This window comes from Hemitrygon akajei, chromosome 5, assembly GCF_048418815.1.
Source record: "Hemitrygon akajei chromosome 5, sHemAka1.3, whole genome shotgun sequence".
NCBI classification, from domain to species: Eukaryota; Metazoa; Chordata; class Chondrichthyes; order Myliobatiformes; family Dasyatidae; genus Hemitrygon; species Hemitrygon akajei.
The window spans coordinates 174,358,914-174,383,145 of record NC_133128.1 but is presented as its reverse complement, the minus strand read 5'-3'; the positions used below and the strand labels follow the sequence as shown (position 1 = coordinate 174,383,145).

General features: G+C 40.7%; 1 protein-coding gene across 2 annotated transcripts in view; it reads right to left on the bottom strand.

The window, feature by feature from the left end:
• myo3b (myosin IIIB) overlaps nt 1–24,232 on the bottom strand; it is a 464,201-nt gene that overhangs the window by 285,703 nt on the left and 154,266 nt on the right. For both annotated transcript variants that reach the window (XM_073047270.1, XM_073047271.1), the window contains 4 exons: nt 22,188–22,271; nt 20,705–20,907; nt 18,848–18,946; nt 12,112–12,226 (listed from right to left, as the gene is read on the bottom strand). In XM_073047270.1, the coding sequence (XP_072903371.1) occupies nt 12,112–12,226; nt 18,848–18,946; nt 20,705–20,907; nt 22,188–22,271 (501 nt within the window). The remainder of the gene's footprint in view (nt 1–12,111; nt 12,227–18,847; nt 18,947–20,704; nt 20,908–22,187; nt 22,272–24,232) is intronic.

Genomic DNA, 24,232 nt, shown 5'->3' with positions numbered 1-24,232 from the left:
GAAGGAACTAAGAAAAGGGAATAGCATTTTTACAGGTGGGAAGATTAGTAGTTAACTATTACACCAGTATCCAAAAGACTTGGACTATATGATGGAAGCCTGTTCAGATCTCCATGGAAGCTGGGAAATTAAAATGCTGTTGCAAAACTCTGAAATAAAAAGGCATTTAAGAATATACCCAGATGGTTCCAAAATTCTATTTGGTCCACTCATGTCAGGGAAGGAATTCCTACAGAACTGGATCTACTGTTCAGATTCCAGGTCATTGTAGCTGTCTCTTTAATCCACTAAGAAATGGACTATCAAGCCATCCAGTTTAAGAACAACGAAATACAAATATTCAATGCAAGCCTTCCCAGGACTACTCATAGTCATGAATGAAAGCAAAATTATTACAAGAATTACAGATATTCTCTTCACTTTAGAGGGAGGGAAGCAGGGAAGGGAGGAAAATCTGATAGTACAGGGGTCGAAGCTGTTCCTAAAATGTAGTTTGTGTCTTCTAGCTCCTGTACCTCCTCCCTGATGGAAAGCATGTCCTCGATAATGGGGGTCCTTAATGACGGATGCCACTTTTCTGAGCCATCACCTTTTGAAGATGTCCTCAATGCTGGGGAAATTAGCACCCATGAAGGAGTTTGCTGAGATGCAACCCTCTGCAGCTTGTTCTGATCCTGTGTAGTGGCCCCTCCATATCAGATGGCGAAGTAACCAGTTAGAATGCTCTCCATGGTACATCTGTGATGACATTCCAAATCTCCTCAAACTCCTAATGAAATCTAGCTGCTGGCACGTCTCCTTTGTAATTGCATCAATATGTTGGGCCCAGGACAGATCTGCAGAGAAGTTGACAACCAGGAACTTGAAACTGCTCACTCTTTCCACCGTTGATTCCTCAATAAGTACCAGTGTGTGTTCCCTCGACTTCTCTCTCCTCAAGTCTAGAATCAATTCCTTGGTCTTAATGAGGCTGACTGCAAAGTTGTTGCTGCAAAACCGCTCAACCAGCTGATCTCTCTCCTATCCAGTACGGATAAAAGATGAAAGTTGGTTTATTTTTCTACACGTGCTGCCTGTTGACACTTTCTGTATTATTATCAATATGGCACTGGAATTAAACATCGTTGAAACAATTTTTACATACATTCATCATTTCAAACAGAACCATCTGGATGCAATTTGATTAATTTGCCTCTTGGAGACTTCCTAGTTTTCACAGAAATAATTCATTATTTAACATTTATATTAGCATCCACTCAATGTTTGAAGATGACCTTTCACAGAGATTGATTTTAAATTCACAATAAATCAGCAAGTCTAAAATTTCGCAGTAAAATACAATTGGAGATGTCTTAGCTTACAGCAGGGATTCCCAGACTTTTTTGGGTTACAGCTCCCCCAGTTCCCAGACCACATCCCCTCCCTTTCTGGCCATTACATTAAAACAATAAAGAATTTTGACTTACAATGCACATTGAAAAAAAAATCAGAACTGCAAATTCAACACAGCGACAAATAATTGCAAAATTGTTGTTGTAACAACAATCTTGCACTCAGCATCAGTAAGACCAAAAATTTGATTGTGGACATAGAACACAGAACATAGAAATCTACAGCGTATTACAGGCCCTTCAGCCCACAATGTTGTGCTGACCATGTAACCTACTCTCGAAACTGCCTAGGATTTTCCTACTGCATGGCCCTTTATTTTTCTAAGCTCCATGTACCTATTTGAGAGTCCCTATTGTATCTGCCTCTGTCATTGTTGCTGGTGGTGTATTCCATGCGTCCACCGCTCTCTATATAAAAAAGCTTACCTCTGACATTCTCTTTGTCCATATTTCCAAGTACCTTGAAACTGTGCCCCCTCATGTTAGCCACTTCAGCACTGGGAAAAAGCCTCTGGCTATCCACACGATCAATGCCTTTCATCATGTTATACACCTCTATCAGGTCACTTCTCAACCTCCGTCGCTCCAAGTAGAAAAGGTCAATCACTCTCCCTATTCACATAAAGCATGCTCTCCAATCCAGGCAACATCCCTGTAAATCTCCTCTGTACTCTTTCTATAGTATCCTAATCCTTCCTGCAGTGAGGAGATCAGGACTTCAGGAAGGGGATGTCGAGAAAGCAGAGACTAGTCCCCCTCGAGGGCTGAGCAGTGGAAAGGGTGAGCAGTTTCAAGTTCCTGGGTGTCAACATCTCTGAGGATTTATCCTGATCCCAACATAAAATTACAAAGGTGGCAAGGTGGCATGAAAGTGGCTATATTTCATTGGGAGTTTTATTCTTGGTATGACACCAAAGACTCTCACAAGTTTCTACAAATGCACAGTGGAGATCATTCTAATGGGCTGCATCGCCAACTGGAATGGAGAGGTGGCTACATAGGATCTGAAAAAGCTGCAAAAACTCAGCCAGCTCCATCATGGGAACTCGCCTTCCCAGCACAGAGGACTCATTCAAAAGGCGATGCCTCAAAAAGGTGGCATCCATCATTGAGGAGGAGCTTGAAGACACACTGAATGCCTTAGAAACAGCTTCTTTCCCTCCACCAACAGATTTCTGAATTGCCAGTGAACCAATGTACACCACCTAATTTTTTTGCTCTCTTCTTACACTAATTATTTAATTTTAAAAATATATTTCTTACTGTATATAATAGTTTTTATTATACAACAAATTTCACGATACATACCAGTGATATTAACCCTGATTCTGAATTCTGAAATTATTCAAATCAATATATTTACAGCCACAAATAATTACAGTGAAAACAAATTTCATCCACAATTTTGGAATGTACATTCATAGTCCATCAATTCCCTGCTTCATTGTTTTTTCACCTTTCAATAAGATGGATGGGTTTGTTGCACTGATATCAGCTCCACAGCATCAGGCTGAATGTCACTCAGGAATCTCAGGTCCCCATGTTCAGTAACTTGCAATCTGTTTCATTGCTTTGAAAGAAGTTGGGTGACTGAACTGAAACTGTGCTCCAGTAAATCTGATGTTGAAAAGGCAATAAAGAACATCTTGATCTTTTTCCACAGTGCTGGATAGCGTTCAGAGATTTCTTTATGGAACCAAGTCTTGATATGATTTTTTGAACCTCAGCTTCAGTTAAGTCATTTTGTAGCAAGATCATTTCTTCCTCCATCCTTCCTGTTAATTCTGTGTTGCAAGTGTTCAGGAATGGAGTTATTACCCAATCTGGAATTTGAATCAAGTGAAGATCCTGAAATATCTCTGACATGTTTATACATAGCACACCCAGATGAGCACAGTATACCTAAAGATCATTTGATTTTCTTTCTTCCTCTTCCAACTCAGAGAGGCTCAGAAATTGGAAAAGGTCATGACGGCCAACGTTGCACTTAAATAGGGTTAACCTGAACAGAAATGTGATGTCTGATTTGACTTTGATAAGATTCACATCATTTCCTTGCAATCGAAGATTGATTTCATTAAACTTTGCAATTCATTCTGACAAATAAGCAATGTCATGCCTAATATTCCTGTGTTAATTACTGAATGAAGCATTTGAGTCTTCAAAGAATTTTATCACAGTTTCAAAAAGCACATAAGAGTGTCTCAGGCAGTTCCCCTTTTGAGAGCTATCTGACTTCTGTGTGCAACAGCAAGAATTTAAAATGTTCATCACTTTCAATACATAGCTCTCAAAATAGTTGAGAATTGAGAACATGGGACTTGATTTTAGCCACTGTGATAACAGTATTTAACGATTTGTGCAGCTGACCACTCAGGTTTTTGCGACAAGATGTTGTCTATGAGTTGCACAGAGAATGGTAAATATGTTAGGTACAGCTTTTTTCAAGGAAGCGATAACACAACAGTGTCATTCTGTCATTTAAGGTGCCCCATCTGTGGTGCAAGCAAGAATGGTGGTGAGCAGAATGTTTTCATTGAAAAATTTCTCAACAACCCGAAATATTGATTCCCTGTTCATTTCTAGTCCCCTTGCAAATAACAACTCTTGAACCATGTTTTCATCTCCTACATATTACTTCCGGGGCGCCACTGATATAGGTGATTCTTGTGAGGAACTCTGATGGGTACCATCAAATATTCTCATTTCATCCTGCTAAAGCTGACAACCACAACTGCATCTAAGGTCTGGACAGTTAGTGATGATGTTGTAATGTGATTAGACAATCTATCTCCACTCAAAATCGACGGAAATAGATTGGATTCTGGCTGGTGCCCTGCCCCTTTAAGATAACGGAGGAAAAGAGGTCATCATGCTGGGCTAAAGGTGCATTTAAGAAAAAGAGGCTTTTGACTCCCAATACTGACTATCTTGCTGGCAAATATACAGACTCTGGTAAACAAATTTGAAGATCTCAGAGCTTGGGTACTGTATCAGAGGGACATTAGGACCACTTGCGTCTTTTGTTTCACGGAATCTTGTTTAACCCCTTCCATTCTGGACGCAGTGATTCAGATTGATGGGCTAATACATTGCCAAGATAAGATTGTTAAGCTTTTTTAAAGTCAAGGGTGGTCAGGATGCTTCACGATCAACTCCTCGTGGTGTACAAATGTGACGGTGCTGTCCCAGTCCTGTTCACGAGACCTGGAACACCTCACAATCGAGAGGCGTCCATTTTACCTGCCACGGGAGATTTCAGCAATGATTTCGGTGGTACATCCCACCACAGGCCAATATCAAGCAGGCTCTAGATGAACTGAGTGATATGATCAACAGGCATGAAACAGCACATCCTGATGCTTTCCGTCAAGAGTGCTTACTGTACTATTACGTGATCACTCTTTGGAAAGTCTGGTCAGCTGGCTGTACACCTCCTCCCTGAGTATAGGCAGAGACTGAAGCACCAATAGTGAGGACTGGTATGGACAAGGGAGGAGCACTGCAGGAGTGCTTACAGGACTGCATTGAATCAGTGGACTGGACTGAATTCACAGATTCATTTTCGAGTCTGAATGAGTACGCTACAGCTGTCACCGACTTCACTAAAACCTTTGTGGATGACTGTGTGCCTACAAAAACCTACTGTACATACCCAGATCAAAAGCCATGGATGAACCAGGGGGTTCGTAGTCCACTGAGGGCAAAATCTGTGGCACTCAGTCTGGCGACTAACGTCTGTATAAGATAACCAAATATGACTTGTGGAAGTCTACTTCAAGAGCTAAGGAACAATTCCGAGCGAGGTTGGAGGCAACATCGGATGCACGTCAACTCTGGCAGAACTTGCACACCATTATTTCCTACTAAGTGAAGCCCATCATGAATGGCATGATGCTTCACTCCTGGACGAGCTCAAAGCCTTTTATGCTCACTTTGAAGGGGAAAATAAAACCAGTGACCCTGTGATCCCTATCTTGGCGGCCAACGTCAGGCTGTCTTTCTGGAGGGTGAACCCTTGCAAGGTGGCAAACCCCGATGGAGTACATGGTAAGGCTCTGAAAACCTGTGCCAACCAATTAGTGGGGATGTTCAAAGACATTTTCAATCACCCCATGTTACAGCTGGACACTCCCACCTGCTTCAAAAGGGCAACAATTCCAGTGGCCAAGGACAGCAGGATGAGCTGCCTTAATGACTTGTGGTGAACTACGTATACCTGTCTGGACACGCCCCCCCTTGCTGACTGCTCCTGTGGCTCCTCCCACGGACCGCGGTATGAAGGCGATTGGAGACACAGCCCCGGCCTCAGTCTCCAGGATGTAGTGTGGTGGTCAATTGCTACTTGTTCTTTCTTCCAGCCAATAAAAGCCTATATCTCGCCTCACATCTCCGAGAGTTATTGATGGTGCATCATGACTATCATCCAAAAGCACTCACATCCACAGTGATGAAATGCTTTGAGAGATTGGTCATGGCTAGAATCTCCTCCTGCCTCAATAAGAACCTGTCCCACTGCAATTTGTTTATTGCTACAATAGGTCTATGGTGGATGCAATCTCAATGTATCTCCATGTGGCCTTGCATCACCCAGTTAGACAATACCTACGTCAGGGTGCTGTTTATTAACTACAGCTCAGCGTATAACAGTATTATTCCTACTGTCCTGATCAAAAAACTACAGAACCCAGGCTCTGTACCTCCCTCTGTAACTAATCCTTGACTTCCTAACTAGAAGAGCATAATCTGTGCATATTGTAAATAACATCTCCTCCTCGCTGACAATCAACACTGGTGCACCTCAGTAATGTGTGCTTATCCCACCGCTCTTTTCCCTCTACACCCATGGCTGTGTGGCTAGATACAGCTCAAATGCCAATTATAAATTTGCTGTTGATACAACCACTGTTGGCAGAATCTCAGATGGTACAGGAGCGAGACACACCACTAGTTGAGTGATGTCACATCAATAACTTTGCACTTAACATCAGTAAATCCAAAAAACTGACTGTGGACTTGAGGAACTGTAGGATGAGGGAAAACACACCACTCCTCATGGAGAGAGAGCAATTTCAAGTTCCTGGGTGTTAATACATCTGAGGACCTCTCCTGGTCCAACATACTGATGCAACTATAAAAAAGGCAAAACAGCGGCTATATTTCATTAGGAGTTTGAGGAGATTTGGTTTGTCACCTAGAACAATCGAAAATTCCCAAAGATATACTGTGGAAAGCATTCTGACTGGCTGCATCACTGTCTGGTATGGTGGGGGGCAAGGCTGCTGCACAGGGTCAAAGTAAGCTGCAGAGAATTGCCCAACATGGGCACTAGCCTCCACAGTATCCAAGACATCTTCAAAGAGTGGTGCCTCAAAATGCCGGCATCCATTATTACGGACCCCCACCACCCAGGACATGCCCTCTTGTCATTGGGGTGTTCCAGATTGAGCAATGAGCAATGAAATCTGGAATGAAACAGGCACACCACAGTGTTTTCACAAAGTGACTGAAAATAAGCCAAGATCTTGTTTGCTTGATCAAAGTGCATTCTCTTCAAATGTTCAAGGAGTCTGAATGATTTCATTGCCTGATTTGGAAAAAAAAACTTTTGTCACACTACAGGCACATTGGCTGTTGTAGGCTTGGTGCAGGTATAAATCCATAGTTCAGATACTCTACACTTTATTGTCTACATATCTTTTTCGTTTGGTCTGCTTCTGCCATTTTTGTTGTGGGTTAATGACAATGGTCAATCACCTATTGTTTAAATCCAACCTCAAGTGCTGCGATCAATAAAGGGGAAAGTTATGACATCATGCGCTTCTGTCTGAAGATACAGAAAGTTGGGCAGCAGTTTCTCAGTTGGGCCATGGGCTAGAGAAATGTGGTCAAGACCATTCAAAAGGAAAGATTCTGAACTTTACCCCAATGAACGCCATACCCTAATCAACAGGAACTGTATCACCGCGTAACGAGTGTATGGTAATCATACTACCTACCCCTGTACTCAGCAGTGAACAGCAATAATACGCAGGCTGGGCCCAGAAATAACACAATTTCTTCAGACCAGATTTCTTATAATAGTCAAATACAGAAGTGTCATATTGCTTTTCAACAACATTTTAAGGAAAGTCTAAGAGAATGGTGGGTTAGCAAGAGATTAGGTGATTATGTGATCATTGTAATCAATTATGAGGTGGTGAGGATCAAATGCTTATAATAAGTAGTTCATTTCTTAAATTAAGCGTGCAATCCTTCAGCTGCACCCCTTGTTACCAAGCGCTCCCCCACCACCCCCTTTATTTTTTCTCGCCCCCTTAGAAATTCCCACTGCCTCTGGAGGTCGATATTGCCGACTTAGGGAACCATTGGTTTAGAGCTAGATATGTACTCATAATTGCTGAAGTAAATGTTACCATTGTTTCAAGTGGAGTTGCTGCTCAGATACCAATTGTTCCAATTTTCAATGCATTATTAAGGGATCAAAAACAGATCATGTCAATGGGGACAAATCAGGTTAATGTTTCAGGATAATGACCTCCAATGGATCTGAGATATTAACATAGCTTTACACTATAGTCTTCTTTTAGTTCCCCTAAGTGAGCTCTTTTTAACATCAATGGAAAACGCTTTTGAATACCGATATCCATTTCTAGTTGAAATAGGGGCGCGGGAGGGTAGAAAAGGAAAACACCCCCTTTAGCCAAATCAAGAGCACAGGAATGTACATTTACTGGCGTTTGCAAGGGGAAAATAACACTTCCTTATTGTTAATGCAGTAAATATCTGAACTTCACTTTAATAGTGAAATAATTTTTCAGGAGGCCCAGGAACTGTGCAGAGGAGTTCAAATTTGCTGGCTTTTGGAGAGATGCAGCCAATAGTTATGATTACTTCGGACATGGGCCATTCCAACTTTCTGCCACCTGATCCAATTTAGCTTTTGATGTAGGCCTATTACTCAGTTCCCAAGGGTTCTGGTGGACAAACTGTAGTCCTACAACTGTTAATGTAATTATCAAAGAAAATATGTAAGGCACATCTTTGGCAATATGGTGAGCCCAAAGGGCCATGACTTAGATTAGGAGAATGGACAAAGATGGAATACAGTGTGGGAAGTGTCTGGTCGTGCAACTGCTGGAAGGAACAGAAGTGTAGGACTATTTTCTAACCGGGAGGAAAACTCAAAAAGCTGAGGTATAAAGGAAATTGAGTGACCTCATGCAGGATTCCCTAAAGGTTAACTGGCAGATTGCAGCATCAGCATTCATCCTGACAAGACTAAGATATAAAAGCAAGGGTGTAACGCTGAAGCTTTATCAGGCATGTGGAGAAGATGTTTCCTATAGTGGGGCAGTCGAGGACCAGATGGCATAACCTCAGAATAGAGGGATGTCCATTTAGAACAGAGATTAGGAGGAATTTCTTTAGTCGGAAGGTGGTGAATCTGGAATTTATTGCCACAGGCAGCTATGGAGGCCAGGTCATTGAGTATTTTTAAAGGCAGAGTTTGATAAGATAATCGAAATGTTATGGAGAGAAGGCAGGAGAATGGGGTAGAGAGGGAACTGGATCAGCCATAACCAAATGGAAGAGCAGGCTCTGCTCAAATGTTTTATGGTTTTATGGTAAGTTGCATTTTGAGACCTTCATTGAAAGGTTCATACTGTACTTCCTGGAAGATTTGGGAAAGAAGGCGTATATTTATGCTGTTGTCCCCTAAAGATACTCATTATTTTAATATGTTTTGCAGTTTTCTTTCCAGACCAACAGAATATGTGTTTTTAAAACATATATAATTTTGTTCATGAAACAGTGGTTTAATAAGTTATATAGAACAGTACCGCACTGGACAGGCCATTCAGCCCATGATATTGTGCCAACCGTGATGCCAATTTACACTAAATGTTCTCCTCCTGTGTATCATCCACATCGCTCCATTCCCTTCTTATTCATGCATCTATATAAAAGCCTCTTAAACTTACCAGACTGCCTGATTCCACTACTACCCCTGGTCCAGGCTACTAGCACTGTCTACCTGAAAAAAACTTGTCCTTCATGTCACCTTTAAACTTCCCACCCGAACCTTAAAAACATGTCCTCTGGTGCTTGATACTTCTACTCTGGAGAAAAGATTCTGATGGTCTTGTCTCTCATAAGTTTACAAAAGTCTATTCTGCCTTCCTTCAATTTCTGACGTTCCAGGGGAAAAAAAGAACAAATTTGTCTGACTTTTCATGATAGCCCAAACCCTCTAATCCAGATAGTATCCTGACAAACCTTCTTGGCAGTCTCCACAATCTTCCTATAGTGGAGTGAACAGACTGCATGCATTATCCCAAGTGCAGTCTGACTAAAGCTTTGTATAGCTACAGCATGACTGCCTTAATTTTGTTCTCAACATCCTTACTAATTTAAGCAAGCATGCTATATGCCTTCTTTCACACCTTATCCATTTATGTAGTCACTTTCAGTAAACTATGGACCTGGATTCTACGATACCTCTGCACCTCAATTCAGGGGCTATTCAGGAGTCTACCATTACTGTATACTTTCCTCTTTCATTTGACCACCCAAAGTGCATTCAACTCTATCTGCCACTTCCTTGCCCACGTCAAAGTTCAAAGTAAATTTATTATCCGAGTACATATATAGTAGGTCAACATATACTCCCCTGAGGTTCATTTTCTTCAGTCATTCACAGGATAAAAAATGCAATAGAATCAATGAAAAGCTGTCTGTAACTGATCTATATCCTGCTGTGTTCTTTGATAGTCCTTTACACTATCCCTAACTCCATCAACCTTGGTATCATTCACAAACTTGTTAATCCACCTATCTATAATATCATCTACTTCATTGATATATATCACATTAGTCCCAGCATCGATCCTTGTGGAGCACCGCTGACTACAGACCTCCAACTAGAATAACTTCCTTCTACCCCTGTTTTCTAAGGGCAAGCCAGTTCTGAATCCAAACTAAAATCACCCTGGATCTTGTCAATCAACCGACCATGAGGGACTCTATCAAATGCATTACTAATGTAGATAACATTCACTGCCAAACCCTTATATTCTCTCCAAGAGCTTCCCTACCTTGAGGTGAGGCTCTCTGGCCTATTATTGCCTGGCTGACCCTTATCTCCTTTCTTGAACAAAAGCACATTTGCTACTCTCCAGCCTTCTGGGACCTTACCTGTTGCTTGTGAAGACACAGAGACCTTTGTCAGTGCCCCAGCAAACTCCTTACTTACTTCTTTTCACATTCTTAAATATATGCCATCAGACCCTGGGGACTTACCCACGTTAATGCTTTTCAGCATTACCTCCTCTGTATTCTCAAAATGACCCAGCACAATAGCATGCCCCACTCTCCCTCTTCTATCCTCTAATTTCTCCAAATACTGACACAAGGTACTAATGTAATACCTCAGCCAATCATTCTGACTCCAAGCACAAATTCCTTCCTTTATCCTTGGACGTACCTAGATTCTCCTTAGTTATCCTCTTTTTCTAAATATAAAATGTCTTGGGATTCTCCTTGATCCTGCTTGTCAAGGCATCGTCAAGGAATGTTAGAAAGTGCACAAACGGACTATCTGGCATTCCTAATGGTCTGTTTGAACACTTTCTTGCTACCTTTATATTCTCCAAAAGCCCAGTCAATTTTTGCTTTCTAGATCTTGCCTACGCATCCTTTTCCTTCCTGACCAAATTCAGGACCTCTCAGGTCATCCAAGGTTCCCTTACCACCGTTGTCCTTGCTCCTCATTGGAATATGCTGATCCTGAACTCTTATCAGCTGGTCTTTAAACAACTTCCTCATGTTATACATGGACTTGCCTGACAGCAGCTGCTCAATGCTCCTCAGTTCTTGCGTTACCCTGTTATAATTTGCCTTCAAGCTTCTTACTTTACCACCCTCCTCCACCAACCTGGCTTCACCTATCACCTTCTAGCTTGTCTTTTTTCCCCTTCCCCCACCTTCTTACTCTGGCATCCTCCCTCTTCCTTTCCTGCCCTGCTGCTGTGATTCCCACCCCACCCCCACCACCGCCTCTCTAGGTTAAGCACTCTTAAGTAGCACGTGGAAACCTCCAGTAAGAATACTGGTTCCCCTCCTGTTCAGATAAAAACTGTCTTAATTGTATAGGCCCTATGTGCTCTGTAAGCGAGCCCAGTGATCTATAAATCTGAAGTCCTCCCTTCTGCACTAACTCCTTAGCCATGTATTAAGCTGCACTATATATCGATTTGTCACTTCACTAGCACTTGATAAGGGCAGTAATCTTGAGATTGCAGCCCTGGAAATCCTGCTCCCTAAAATCCCTTTGCATATCTGATGCCTGCTCCTGCCTATGTAGTTCGCTGGAGTGGCAGGAGCAGGGATGATATGACCACAGGTCATAACAAACATTTTAAAATGCAGTAATTTAATTGTGGACTTCTTCAATGATTCAATTGTCATTGAATACGCTATCATTAAACCAAACAAGTTTGATACTTCTTATTTTGTTTACTGAAAATCGGGCTAAGAAAAGAATTCATTTATATTTCATCTCTTCACTCTCTTTTGTTCTATTGGAATAAAGCTGTGCACAAGTATAGAATAAGGGACAATTACCAAGTTCATTGCCCCAGGAGGTAACACTATTTACTTCAATCGTATTCGGGGTTTAATTTAAACAACTATTTATGCCCGTTTTGGGTTCACTCACCTCATTAGTAAATCCAATGATTCTGAAACAATGTTGAATTGCTTCAAAACGTTCCCTGTACAAGCTGTTGGTTAAAATATCTTGCATGTTCTTGCTTGTGTCATTGTCAATATACCTAATTAATCAAAGAGGAGTCACAGAATATCACAAAGTTAACTCTGCAATCCAAAATTCAAGTATTACAGATGAGTAATCCATGGTTATTTAAAGGCACATGCTGTATTTTTATTTCTGGAAGAAGCTGAATTGACACTAATGTGGTAGGAAGGCAGCTGTATAATCAGTGCAGAATTAGAAGAGGATGTCATGAATTACCACTCCACAGGGCAACAAATTAACAAAGATTTGCATTCTGAAATGAAATAGTTTCTACGGAAAAAAGTAAACAGTCGACTTTTCGGGCCGTCCATTCAAGCACATTTACTCTACAGCTTTTTTTCTCCAGTCCTGCCAAAGAACTCTGGCCCGAAATGTCAACTGCACTCTTTTCCACTGATGCTGCCCGGCCTGCTGAGTTCTTCCAGTATTTTGAGTGTGTTGCTCAGATTTCCAGCATCCGCAGATCTTCTCTGGTTTGTGGTTTGAATAAAGGTGTTACATCGACTACCAGAGGTCTGGAAATCAGTGAGAAATGGGAATGGAGCAGCAAGGTCACAGAAAGATAGGAACTGGTGTGCAAGACCAGCAAAAAGAAAGCGTGACAAGCAGCAGTGTGAAGAACAAAACCAGCAAAAGGATGTATGATGTAGTTGTTTATCCATTTTAGCAGACACTTCTGGTGGTAAGTTTATAGAGCTTTTCAAGGAGGGTACAACGCAAGTTGATGAGACACTGGATGATGTCTACATGGACTTTAGCAAGGCCTTTGACAAAGACCCATGTGGGAACCTGGTCCAGAAGATTCAGTTACTTGGGATTCAGGATGAAGTACTAAATTGGATTCAATATTGGCTTAGTGGGAGAAATCAGAGAGTGGTAGTAGATGGTTGCCTCTCAGACTGGAGACCTGTAATTAGTGGTGTGTTGCAGGGATCAGTGCTGGGTCCGATGTCGTTTGTCATCTATATTAATGACTTGGATGATAATGTAGTAAACTGAATTAGCAAAGAAGCAGATGACACCAAGATTGGGGGCACAGTAGTCAGCAAGAAAGTCTATCAAAGCTTGCAACATATTGATGCAATGAAAAAGAAGGCACGAAAGCCGATATATTTCATTAGGAGAATGAGACTTTATTATCAAAGTACATTTATGCCAACATATTCAACTCTCAGATTCATTTTCTTGTGGGCATTCACAGTTAATACAAGAAACATAATAGAATCAATGAATGACTGCACCCAACAGGATGAACAAACTATCAATGTGCAAAAGACAACTGTACAAATACAAAATGAAAAAAATTATTAAATAAGCAATAAATACTAAGAACGTAAGATAAAGAGTCCTTGAAAGTGAATCGATTGGTCATGGGAACAGTTCAGTGATGGGGTAAGTGAAGTTGAGTGAAGTTACCCCCTCTGGCTCAAGAGCCTGCTGAATGAGGGGGTAATAACTGTTCCTGAAAATGGCAGTGTGAGTCCTGAGGGTCCTTCACCTTCTTCCTGATAGGAGCAGCGAGAACAGAGCATGGTCCTTGATGATGGATGCTGTGACAACCCTCTGTGTAAATGTGCTCAATGGTGGGGAGGGATTTACCCATGATAGACTTGGCCATATCCAGTACTTTTTGTAGGATTTTCCATTCAAGGGCATTGGTGTTTATATTTAAGGCTGTGATGCAACCAAACAATCATAGTTCATTGGGGGCTGTGGGGGGTTTGTGAAGGTGCCTCCATCTTTTGACAGTCAAAGTGAGCATAACAGACATTGAAGGGTCTCGGCCCAAATCGTCGACTGTACTTCTTTCTATAGATGCTGCCTGGCCTGCTGCGTTCCACCAGCATTTTGTATGTGTTGCTTGAATTTCCAGCATCTGCATATTTCCTCGTGTTTGCGTTTTTAAAGACATTGAGATCATCTGGGATTGAGTTGTGATGTTACCCTTGTTGCCTGGTTTCACTTTGTTGGACGTGATAGCACTCAAGCCTGGCCACAGCTGTCAAACATCCTTCAGAGATTCAAGTTTGGTCTAGAATTGCCATTTCGCACCTGAGATGGCTTTCTGGAGATTGTATTTGGACCTCTTGTTGGAAATAACTCTGAAAATGAGTAGCTTGGGTTGAACTGTTCTCTGGTCTTGACAATCCACTTGCAAACGTTTCATCACCATACGAGGAGACATCATCAGTGCGCTGTTCATTTGTGGTGTGTCCTCCGAATGTTTGGCCTTTATATACTTATCAATCAGCTGATTGGTCATCATTACAAAAACTAAATTGTGACATAGGGAGGGGGTCTTGTCACTGATTGGTTGTGTGGCAAACTCTGTGCGTTGTGGACTGGAATTTTGCCAGATTTGCTTATAAAAAGGATCGCCGTCTGCTTGTCTGTTTACAGAATCGTTTGTGGAAAACCATGCTTCCAGGAATTCTCTTGCGTGCTACGTGTTTGCCTTGGTCATGGCTTTCATTGATGCCCAGTCGAATTTGTGCCCCTCTTGATTTTCATTGGTAGAAACTAGGGAGAGTTCCTCACACCAGTTCACAGCCAGTGGATCCTTGTGGATAGTTTTCTCCCAGTTTGACCAGCTTAATATTTGCTGCAATCCCCAGATGGGATTTTGTCGACCACACTGGTCTTGTCCAAAAGCTTGGTTTATTCTTTAGGTCTGCAGAGTACTCTCCTCAATGTTGCTGTTGGCTTATGCGCAACAAAAATTCTATGTTCTTGGTTCATTCACAGCTTCTGGTTGGGGAATACTTTGAATAATATTGTTGGGATACACTCAGCTATGACTGTTTTTATAATGTATGTGATAACCGTGGTATACTTGTTCAAATCCTCTGATGAGTCCTTGAACACGGCCCAGTCTACTGATTCAAAACAATCCCGTAGCCGCTCTTCAGCCTCCAACAATCACTTCTTTGATGTCCTTATCTCTGAACCATTGCTCTTTAGCCTCTGTCTGTGCAGGTAAGAGGACAGCCAAGTGATCAGATTTCCTGAACTGCCATCTAAGCATGGAACAGTAGACATTTCTAATTGTAGTATAGCACAGATCAAATATATTGGGACCCCTGGTGCTACAGGTGATACATTAATGATAATTGGGCAGAGATTTCTTCAAACAATCCTGACTGAAGTCCTCAACAATCAGAATAGATTGTTTCTTGTTTGCTGATGGCGACATTCAGTTAATTGAGTGTCTGCTTAACACTGGCCTTTGGCGGTATGTAAACCGCAGTCAGGATCATTGATGATCTCTCTTGGTAAGTAGAATGGTCGACAATGGATTATCAGATATTCCAGGTTGAGGGAACAAGAATGTGACAAGAACACTGCATCCGAGTTTATCATGTAAAACAGATCCCCCACCTTCTGCCATCTCAGAATCAGCAGTCCAGTCCATCCGATGTATCAAGAAGGCTTTGGATCTTACCAGAGTATCCTGTGTGAGCCATTCTCCATGAAACACAGAACACATCAATTTCTCATTTTCTTCATTTACAATCAATCAAAACAACATGACAGTGTGCACTGGATGAATTCCTCCATCAACAACTGTTAGGAACTAATAATGAAGTAGTATTGATAATGTTCTAATTTGTTCTGTATTTCAATTATATACATAATTTGTTACTCAGTTAAACAGAAGTTTACGTTTTCTTTTTTACCTTTTTAACTACTTCCATGAAACTTGGGATAACCACTTGATTAGGCCAAAGTGTATTGGTCATAATGTACCATAATTAACCAGAATCCACTGTATTTCTGATTATAATTTACAGTTTTTTATTATGCATTGCAAAGTACTGCTGCCACAAAGCAACAAATTTCACAACATATGCCAGTGATAGTAAACCTTATTCTGCTTCAGTGGGATTTGGACCAGCCCAAAAAAATGAGCTGAAAACAGCAGAACTTAATGCAGTCAAACGTGAGGTGTTGCCCTTTGGGAGGACAAACCAGTGTAGGATATACACAGCGAACAGTAGGGAGGCATGCGGTAGAACAAAGGGATCTGAGACTACAGATCCATAACTTCTTGAAACTGGCATCACAGGTAGATAGAGATAGATAGAGGTAGAAGAGAGCTTTTGGGACATTGGTCTTCATGAAGCAAAATATTGGGTACAGGAGTTGGGATATTATGCTGAAGCTGTAGAAGTCATTAAGAAGGTTAGATTTGGAGTATTGTATGCAATTGTGGCCACCTACCTAAAGGAAAGATATCAGTAATGCTGAAATACATCCTAGGATGCACAGGGAGACATCATCGGTGATGTAACCTGGGGTCATCAAGTGTTTCGGGTCTTTCAACATCAGATACATTTGCCCAGGCAACCCAGCCAGAGCTGATCAGGCCCTGATTATTTCCCAGCAGCATTAGTCCACGGGTCACACCTCATGATCTGTAGCCATCAGAAGGATTGTTCAGCAGCCTCTGTTATGTTCCTGATGGCTCTTTTCTTTGCAGCCCCCCCCCCCCCAATGCCAAGAAAAGAGTAGGTTCTGCACAGTGAGCAACCAGCAAAACCTCTACACCCCGCCTCTATAGGCTCGCATTGTGCCCTCCATCCCTGTCTCTGGCACAGCTCTAGCAGCTCCTGATATTTTGCTTTCTTACACTCAAATGCCTCCTCAATCCAGTCTACCCAAGGCACTGTTAGTTCTACCACAGCCTCCTGCTTTGAGGTTTCTGACAGAATGACCTCGACAAGCCTCAGGGATGATGATGTGATGGCGTCAGGAAACTTTGAAAAGGTACAGAGAAAATGTTGCTGCAAATTGAGGACCTGAGTTATAGGGTGGAGGTTGAATAGGTTAGGAGCATAGGAGATTGAGAGGAGATTTGATAAAGGTATACAAAATTATGAGGTATAGATAGGGTATATGCAAGCAGGCTTTTTCCACTGAGGTTGGGTGAGATGAGATCTAAAGATCATAAGTAAAGGTGAAAGGTGAGACATTTAAGAGGAACCTGACGGGCAACATCTTCACTTAGAGGATGGTGAGGGTGTTGAATGAGCTGCCAGCAGAAGTAATGAATGCAGCTTTGATTTAAACCTGTAAGAGAAATTTGTATATGTGCACATGGATATGGGGAGCTATGGTCCAGGTGTAGGTTGATGGCACATGCAGAGTAACACTTCAGCACAGACTAGATGGGCCAAATGGCCAGTTTCTGTGCATTCATGCTCCATGACTCTACAGGTAAAAGTACAAAGTGAGGGAAGAATAAGGTTGCATCTTGTATATTGGTCCCATCTTAAGCTATAGACACCATTGTGTGATCAAGCAACAGTAAGCTATAAATTGTGCCATTTTTGAAGAGGGACTATTAAAGTAGGATTGGGATGAAGTTGGGGGGCAAATGTTCAAAAGCAAAAGGCAGATGATGAAGGGTAGTGGTTTCAGACATAGACGCTGGAATCCTTTTTTTTTCTAGTTGCCAATTAGACATCTGAAGCACTTCTAACAAGAATTTTGCCTGGCACATTTGACATTTTAGCATGTTTTATGCCTGTAAAATTTACATGACTAACATTACCTAACGTTTTTTGCCGGTGATACTGAGTTAATGGAAGTTAACATAAATCAATGGTAAAAGTTTGTTCATACAGTTTTAGCCTAATTATCACTCCCTGTCAGGCACATGTAGTGTTACCTTTGAAGTGATCTCCTGGAGCTCAATTCAGTTTTGCAGAGAGTGCATGATAATGAGCCAACTTCATAGCATCTAGCAAGGCGAGCTCATTGTTCAGTCAAAGCAGGATTTAGGCCTTGCACAATATCTTTATTAGCCCAGTTTGCTGATTTGGGCCAAAAAGCTTTGATCCTGAAAAGTCTATAGAAATGTTTTCAAAATCAATGCAGTCTGCTTGAGAACTGATACCGAGATCTGAAGAGTTTCTGATGATGCAGAAACACAAGTCTGCTAAGGGATGAGAGTATAGAAAATAAAGTCAAATGATGAGAGAGAAGTGAGATACAAAAAGAAAACTTTTTATTCCTCAAATTAAAGGTTCAAAGGTACACTTAGTATCAGAGAATGCATGCAGTATACAACCTGAAATCTGTCCTCTTCACAGACATCCACAAAACCAATAAACCCCATAGAATGAATAACGGAAACGTCGAAGCCCCGAAAGCCCCAAAAGGCTCCATCTCCACTCTCTTCACACAAGTAGCAGCAAAAACATCGACATCCCCTTCCCATCCCCCCCAGAGTTTTAAAAGCTAACAAAAAGGTACTATACATGTTTTATTTTATATGTTCTGTATAGGATCTAAAATGTCACTATTACTATTTCCACTGAGAATGATTTGGAAGGAATGTGTACCACGTCTCCCATGTATATTTCAGATGGCTATAATAACTTTAGATCTAATTTTAACTTGGGCTGGGAAGTGGGTTCCAAGGCAAATATCAAACTTCCCCTCACACCGAATGTCCCTTTGCAATTCCTGCCCCCACCAGAACCCCAAGATTTAAAAAAAATACTAATTTTTGAAATCCTCAAGCTCCATTGCACAGGGGCTTCTTGGCTTAACCCAGCAAGAGCACCTCTTAAGTTCATGTCTCAAATATAGGCTACAAGTTGATGTTATTAATGAATGTATAATTACTCACCTAGGAGATTTATTTTCAACAAGTCTATATTCTGCTAACTTCTTCTGATGAAAGAGACCAGCATAGATATAATAAAAAATATGAAAATTTTTCTCACTCCTGAAAGGAAATAATATTAATGTGATTAAAACACAATAGATTTTACAAACTAATGTTTAAAATTTGACCTGAATCAAATGCTAAAAGCAAAACTCAAATTTTCAACAAGGAATTCTGATTGTTTTAGAATATGACGTATTATCAAATCAAATTTTAATTTTAATTACTTATAAGTAATTTTACTTATTTACAATTTTGACATAACATTCCATCTCCAGTACTCAATACTTTGGTTTATGAAGGCCAAAGTGCCAAAAGCTTTCTTTACAACTTTATCTACCTGTGATGTCACTTTCAATGAATTATGGACCAGTATTCCCAGATCCCTTTGTTCTGCCACACTCTTCAATGCCCTACCATTTACTGTGTAAGACCTAACCTGATTGGTCCTAGAGTGCATCTATATCCAGTAAATCTTTCATCTTCCATGATATTGATAATTAAAAAGGCATTGGTGAATGCACATTGTATGGTCATGACTTAGTTTAATTATTGTATGTCCTACTTACGTATCTGCATAACAAGTTTTGGGAAATTTAGCCTCTCATCTGACCATTCATCCACAGACCCCACCATCTCTTGTTTTGAAGTAATAACATTTCTAACTTTACATCTCACAATGCAATTCCCAATGAATGTGTTTATTTTATAGAAGAAAAATATTAAGGGATAAAACTGATCTACAATGACATCTAGGCATTGTCTCACTACCGAAAACCCAGGTTCTGGAAACTGCTCCCTTAACTTCTCTCCAGCTTTGTTTTTCCAACAAGTCATTCTGGATATATGAACACCGCCCCACCCATGTTACTCTATACGTATATACATTCTTGGCATTATACAACTAATATGGGTAGAGTTAGAAAGCAAATCATCTATTAAGTAAGCATTATAAATTCCAAGGGACAAATGGCCAGCTTATTCTTATGGCTTATATTAAGTTCAATATTCTTCCAAAATGACTATTCGGTCTATCTATATGGCCCATTTTATGTTGTTTCTGTTCACCTTTTTGCTATTGGCAAACAAGCATTCCAAACTAACTCATCCAAACATAGCAACAGCTGAATCCAGGGTTAACCTTATTTGCACCACATTCGATCCTTCCCTAATTCAAACAACTATTCAAGCTGCATAGAGGCAAATGGATAGTCATTGTTTCATGTCAATGAATGTTAATATGAAATGTCGACATTTCCTTTGCATCCACATATCCCGGCCTGATGATTTCATCTAGCAGCTTGCTATTTGTTCCAGATTCCCATTTCTGCAATCTCTTGTATCATCCTAAATCTTTCAATAAAAAAACTGGTAGTTAGGTTGACACCAGAGTTAAAAACATTGCATGACGAAGTAGATTGGAAAGTTACAACACAAAGCTTGAACTTACAAGCTAAAAATTAGAAAGGAGCAAAGACTAACAAAAATAGTACCAATGGTTGAGTGTAGCGAAGAATGAGTTTGAGTTGAAGACTAAATAATGACTAAAAAATGTTCAGCGTCGATAAGTAATTGAACAAAATTACTCTGTTGCAAAATACTTTTTCTGGACAATTTTAAACAAGTCTAATATTTGTCACTATTTTGTGAGATTGAATTATTTTTGTGATTAGAATTTAACTGTGCTAAAATGTAAAATACAATAATTTTTAGAGAAACTCATGGGAAACCAATTCATTTCAGTTTTAAAACTCCACATGGTCAGTTTAAGAAAACAGTAATTGCTAGAGAAAAGTGTTATAACTGAAGGTCACATACGCTGGCTGTTGAATAACTCTGGATTTTTCTAAGAGATATTCAGAGATTTTCGCTCCCATCACAGCACCCGTGGGAGTAAATTTCATTTCTAGGTATTTCCCAAATCGACTGGAATTATCATTGATCATTGTGCATGCATTTCCAAAAGCTTCCACAAGTGGATTAACCTGGAGGATTTTCTCTCTCAGAACACGGTTATTTGCCTGCAAAGTGTAAAGCAAGGAAAGTGCATTACCAAGAAGAAGCTTATTGAAATCATGTTTCACTTTCTGTCCTTCTTTGTTTTTCAGTTAGCTCAACAAAAACCACAACGGGGAAGCAATCCTCTCCATCCTATGTTCAAAGGATCCTTACTGCCCCTTCCAACAGGTCCAATGTGATGTCACTACTAAACATTTTTACCACCTCTTCACCTTCATTGGTCTCAAGTGGTCATTTACTGTAATGCATTCTCACTCACTCCTCAATCACCATCTTATTTCATAGACCACATTCCTATGTGACAATACGTGCCATTTTACTTCATCATGTCCCAGCAACCAGGGCCCCAACATTTTTCCAATGTGAAATGCTGACTTAAATAGACTACTTTTAATTTATTAGTAAGTTTTTTGGGATTCATAATAGAGTACTTCCTTACAATGGAGAGACTAAATGGAGAATTAATTAGGAACAGATTCCTTCCTTCACCCATCAGATTCCTGAACTGTCCATGAACACCGTCTGATTATTATTTTACTATTTATTTACTTATTTTGGACTTATATTAATTTCATGTCTTTTTACAGCAGTCACAAAACATTTTACATCACATAAGATGGTGACAATCTTGCTTCCAGTCTCACCACAGGTGAGGTCACTGGCTTCCATTTGACCATCACTTTAATTTTCCATCCCAGTTCCACTCAATATTTCTCTCTGATTTCTGTACACTCAAACTCTCAACCATTCCAATGAAATTCAACATTAGTGCAAGGAACAATATCTGAGCTTTTGACAATGTCTTATCAGCTTAGTGCACAGATATTAACCTGAATCCTGGAGCACTTTCTCTTTTTACAGCAGGACGCAAGTCTTGGAATCCTGTGGAAACGTTTACTGTGTGGGTGACTGAAGTCATCCTGGTAGGAATCAGGTCCACTGAAAGAAGTGACAGCAGGTATACATTTGGCCACAAGTGACAGTAGCAGTAGCAGATTGGCGAGCAGCAGGAAAGGTTTAATTGTCCAAGTTGTACATCACAGCAAGACCATGGTACACATCAGAAGTATTGCTCCAGGCTCCAGATGGCCCGTGAATATTGTTACTCAGTTTTCGTGTTTGAAAATAAAATAAAATCAGAGCATACGTCAAAGCTAATCGGTTTTGATTCCGTTTTAAAGTGCAAATTCAAAAGTTCAAATGTTGCCATTTCATTGTAATATGCACAAAACTACTTGTTCAATGGGTGCAATCTATTTAAATTAATAATTCTCAAACATACCTTTCCCAGATAAGTTAAGTGCTGAACAATCAAATGTGCACTCTCTGTCTTCCCAGCACCACTTTCTCCACTTATGATAATACACTAGAGCAATCAAAACAAATGACACTTTAAAAAGAGCTGATTAATAGTCAACATACATTCTGCACAGCTGTACAATACTACAATGCTCTTCTGAAGTGCTACAAAAAATCACATTCAGGAATATTTTTGATTATTAAATTGAGGTAATAATGCTACAAATGAAGGAAGTATATTTTTAAATTCTTACGAAAGCACCAACAGCAAAACTGGACAACAAATTTGTTCAAAAGTGTTGCTTCCGCATATTTTTTTTTTGTTTATGATAGACTGCTTGAAGCTGAACACAAATATAATTTCAGACGACTTGTATCACATGGGAGTGCGAGTTTGGATCACACCAAGCACCGCCAATTTGGTGAGGTCGAGTACGGCTTTGGGCTATGTGGCCCAAGTGTGTCTGGACAATTGAAACGCCGGTCCAGACAGACTAGAAAGCTTGAGTTTCAGGACGAGAGACAAGGGTCGGGTTGATTTCACTTGCTCTCTCACAATGTCCATTCCTCTCTCAGCAGCGTCGAGGTTGTGAACTGCTTCAGTGGCTATCGTCTCTATGAGTTTCATGAAATTTTTGCCCCACTATGATGAACTGAGTTTGAGGTTTGGGCCAATGGACTCAATCTGGCTCGGAATGTTGTTGTTTGATTCTATTGGGTGTGTGTGTGTGTGTGTGTGTGTGTGTGTGTGTGTGTGTGTGTGTGTGTGTGTGTGTGTGTGTGTGTGTGTGTGTGTGTGTGTGTGTGTGTGTGTGTGTGTGTGTGAGAGAGAGAGTGTGTGTGTGGGTGTGAGAGAGTGTGTGTGTTTGTGTGTGTGTGTGAGTGTGTGTGTGTGTGAGTGAGAGTGTGTGTGTGTGAGAGTGTGTGTGTGAGAGAGAGAGTGTGTGTGTGAGAGAGTGAGTGTGTGTGTGTGTGTGAGAGAGTGAGTGTGTGTGTGTGTGTGTGTGTGTGAGAGAGAGTGTGTGTGTGTGAGAGTGAGTGTGTGTGTGTGTGAGAGTGAATGTGTGTGTGTGAGAGTGAGTGTGTGTGGGTGTGTGTGTGTGTGAGTGTGTGTGTGTGTGTGAGAGAGAGTGTGTGTGTTTGTGTGTGTGTGTGTGTGAGAGTGTGTGTGTGTGGGTGTGTGTGAGAGAGAGAGTGTGTGTGTGTGTGAGAGTGAGTGTGTGTGTGAGAGTGAGTGTGTGTGTGTGTGTGTGTGTGTGAGAGAGAGAGAGAGAGTGTGAGTGTGTGGGTGTGTGTGTGCGCGCCCCTGCATTTGTTTTCTCTCTCTACCTCAGTGTAGTGGTTATGACCTTTTTTTAAAAATTGGGTTCTTTGGGTTTCTGGCTTTCTGTAAGCAGACAAATTTGGAGAAACAAGAAATTAACTTTCATTGAACATAAAGTGTTTCATTGTATAATAGTGCTGACGATATGCAATTGTTCATTAGTTCATCAAAGCTAAAAATGCATTGTTGGTATTTGTTTTCACTCAGAAGCTTCTGGCTTTAAGTGCCCAACAATAATCAGCCAGCTTTGATGGATTCCAGTTGCCCTGTTCTCATTTCTCCATGACCATGATGTCCTAGTGAAACCTTTCACCATGCTCATCACTGACAGTGCCAAGATTTGCAGGGAAGGTTTAAGTTGGAATGCAGAAAATGAACCTTTAGTGACATGTTGCACTTCATGGTATGCTGAAGCATGTTATCAACCAGCTGCATGTAGTTTGGTGCTCTGTAGTTGCCAAGAAAATTTTCAAAAACATCCTTGAATACCTTCCATGCAATTTTCTCTGGTCCCATTAGAAATTATTCAAACTGCCTGTTATTGGTGACCTTTTTTGACTTGTGGACCAACAAAAATGCCTTCTTTAATCTTGGCATCAGCTATTCTGGCAAACTATAAATTGAAAGAACAGATATAGGCAATTTCACAACTGTGATCCATGGTGATTTTCAGGATCAACAGCCCAAAGTCCACAGGGTACATC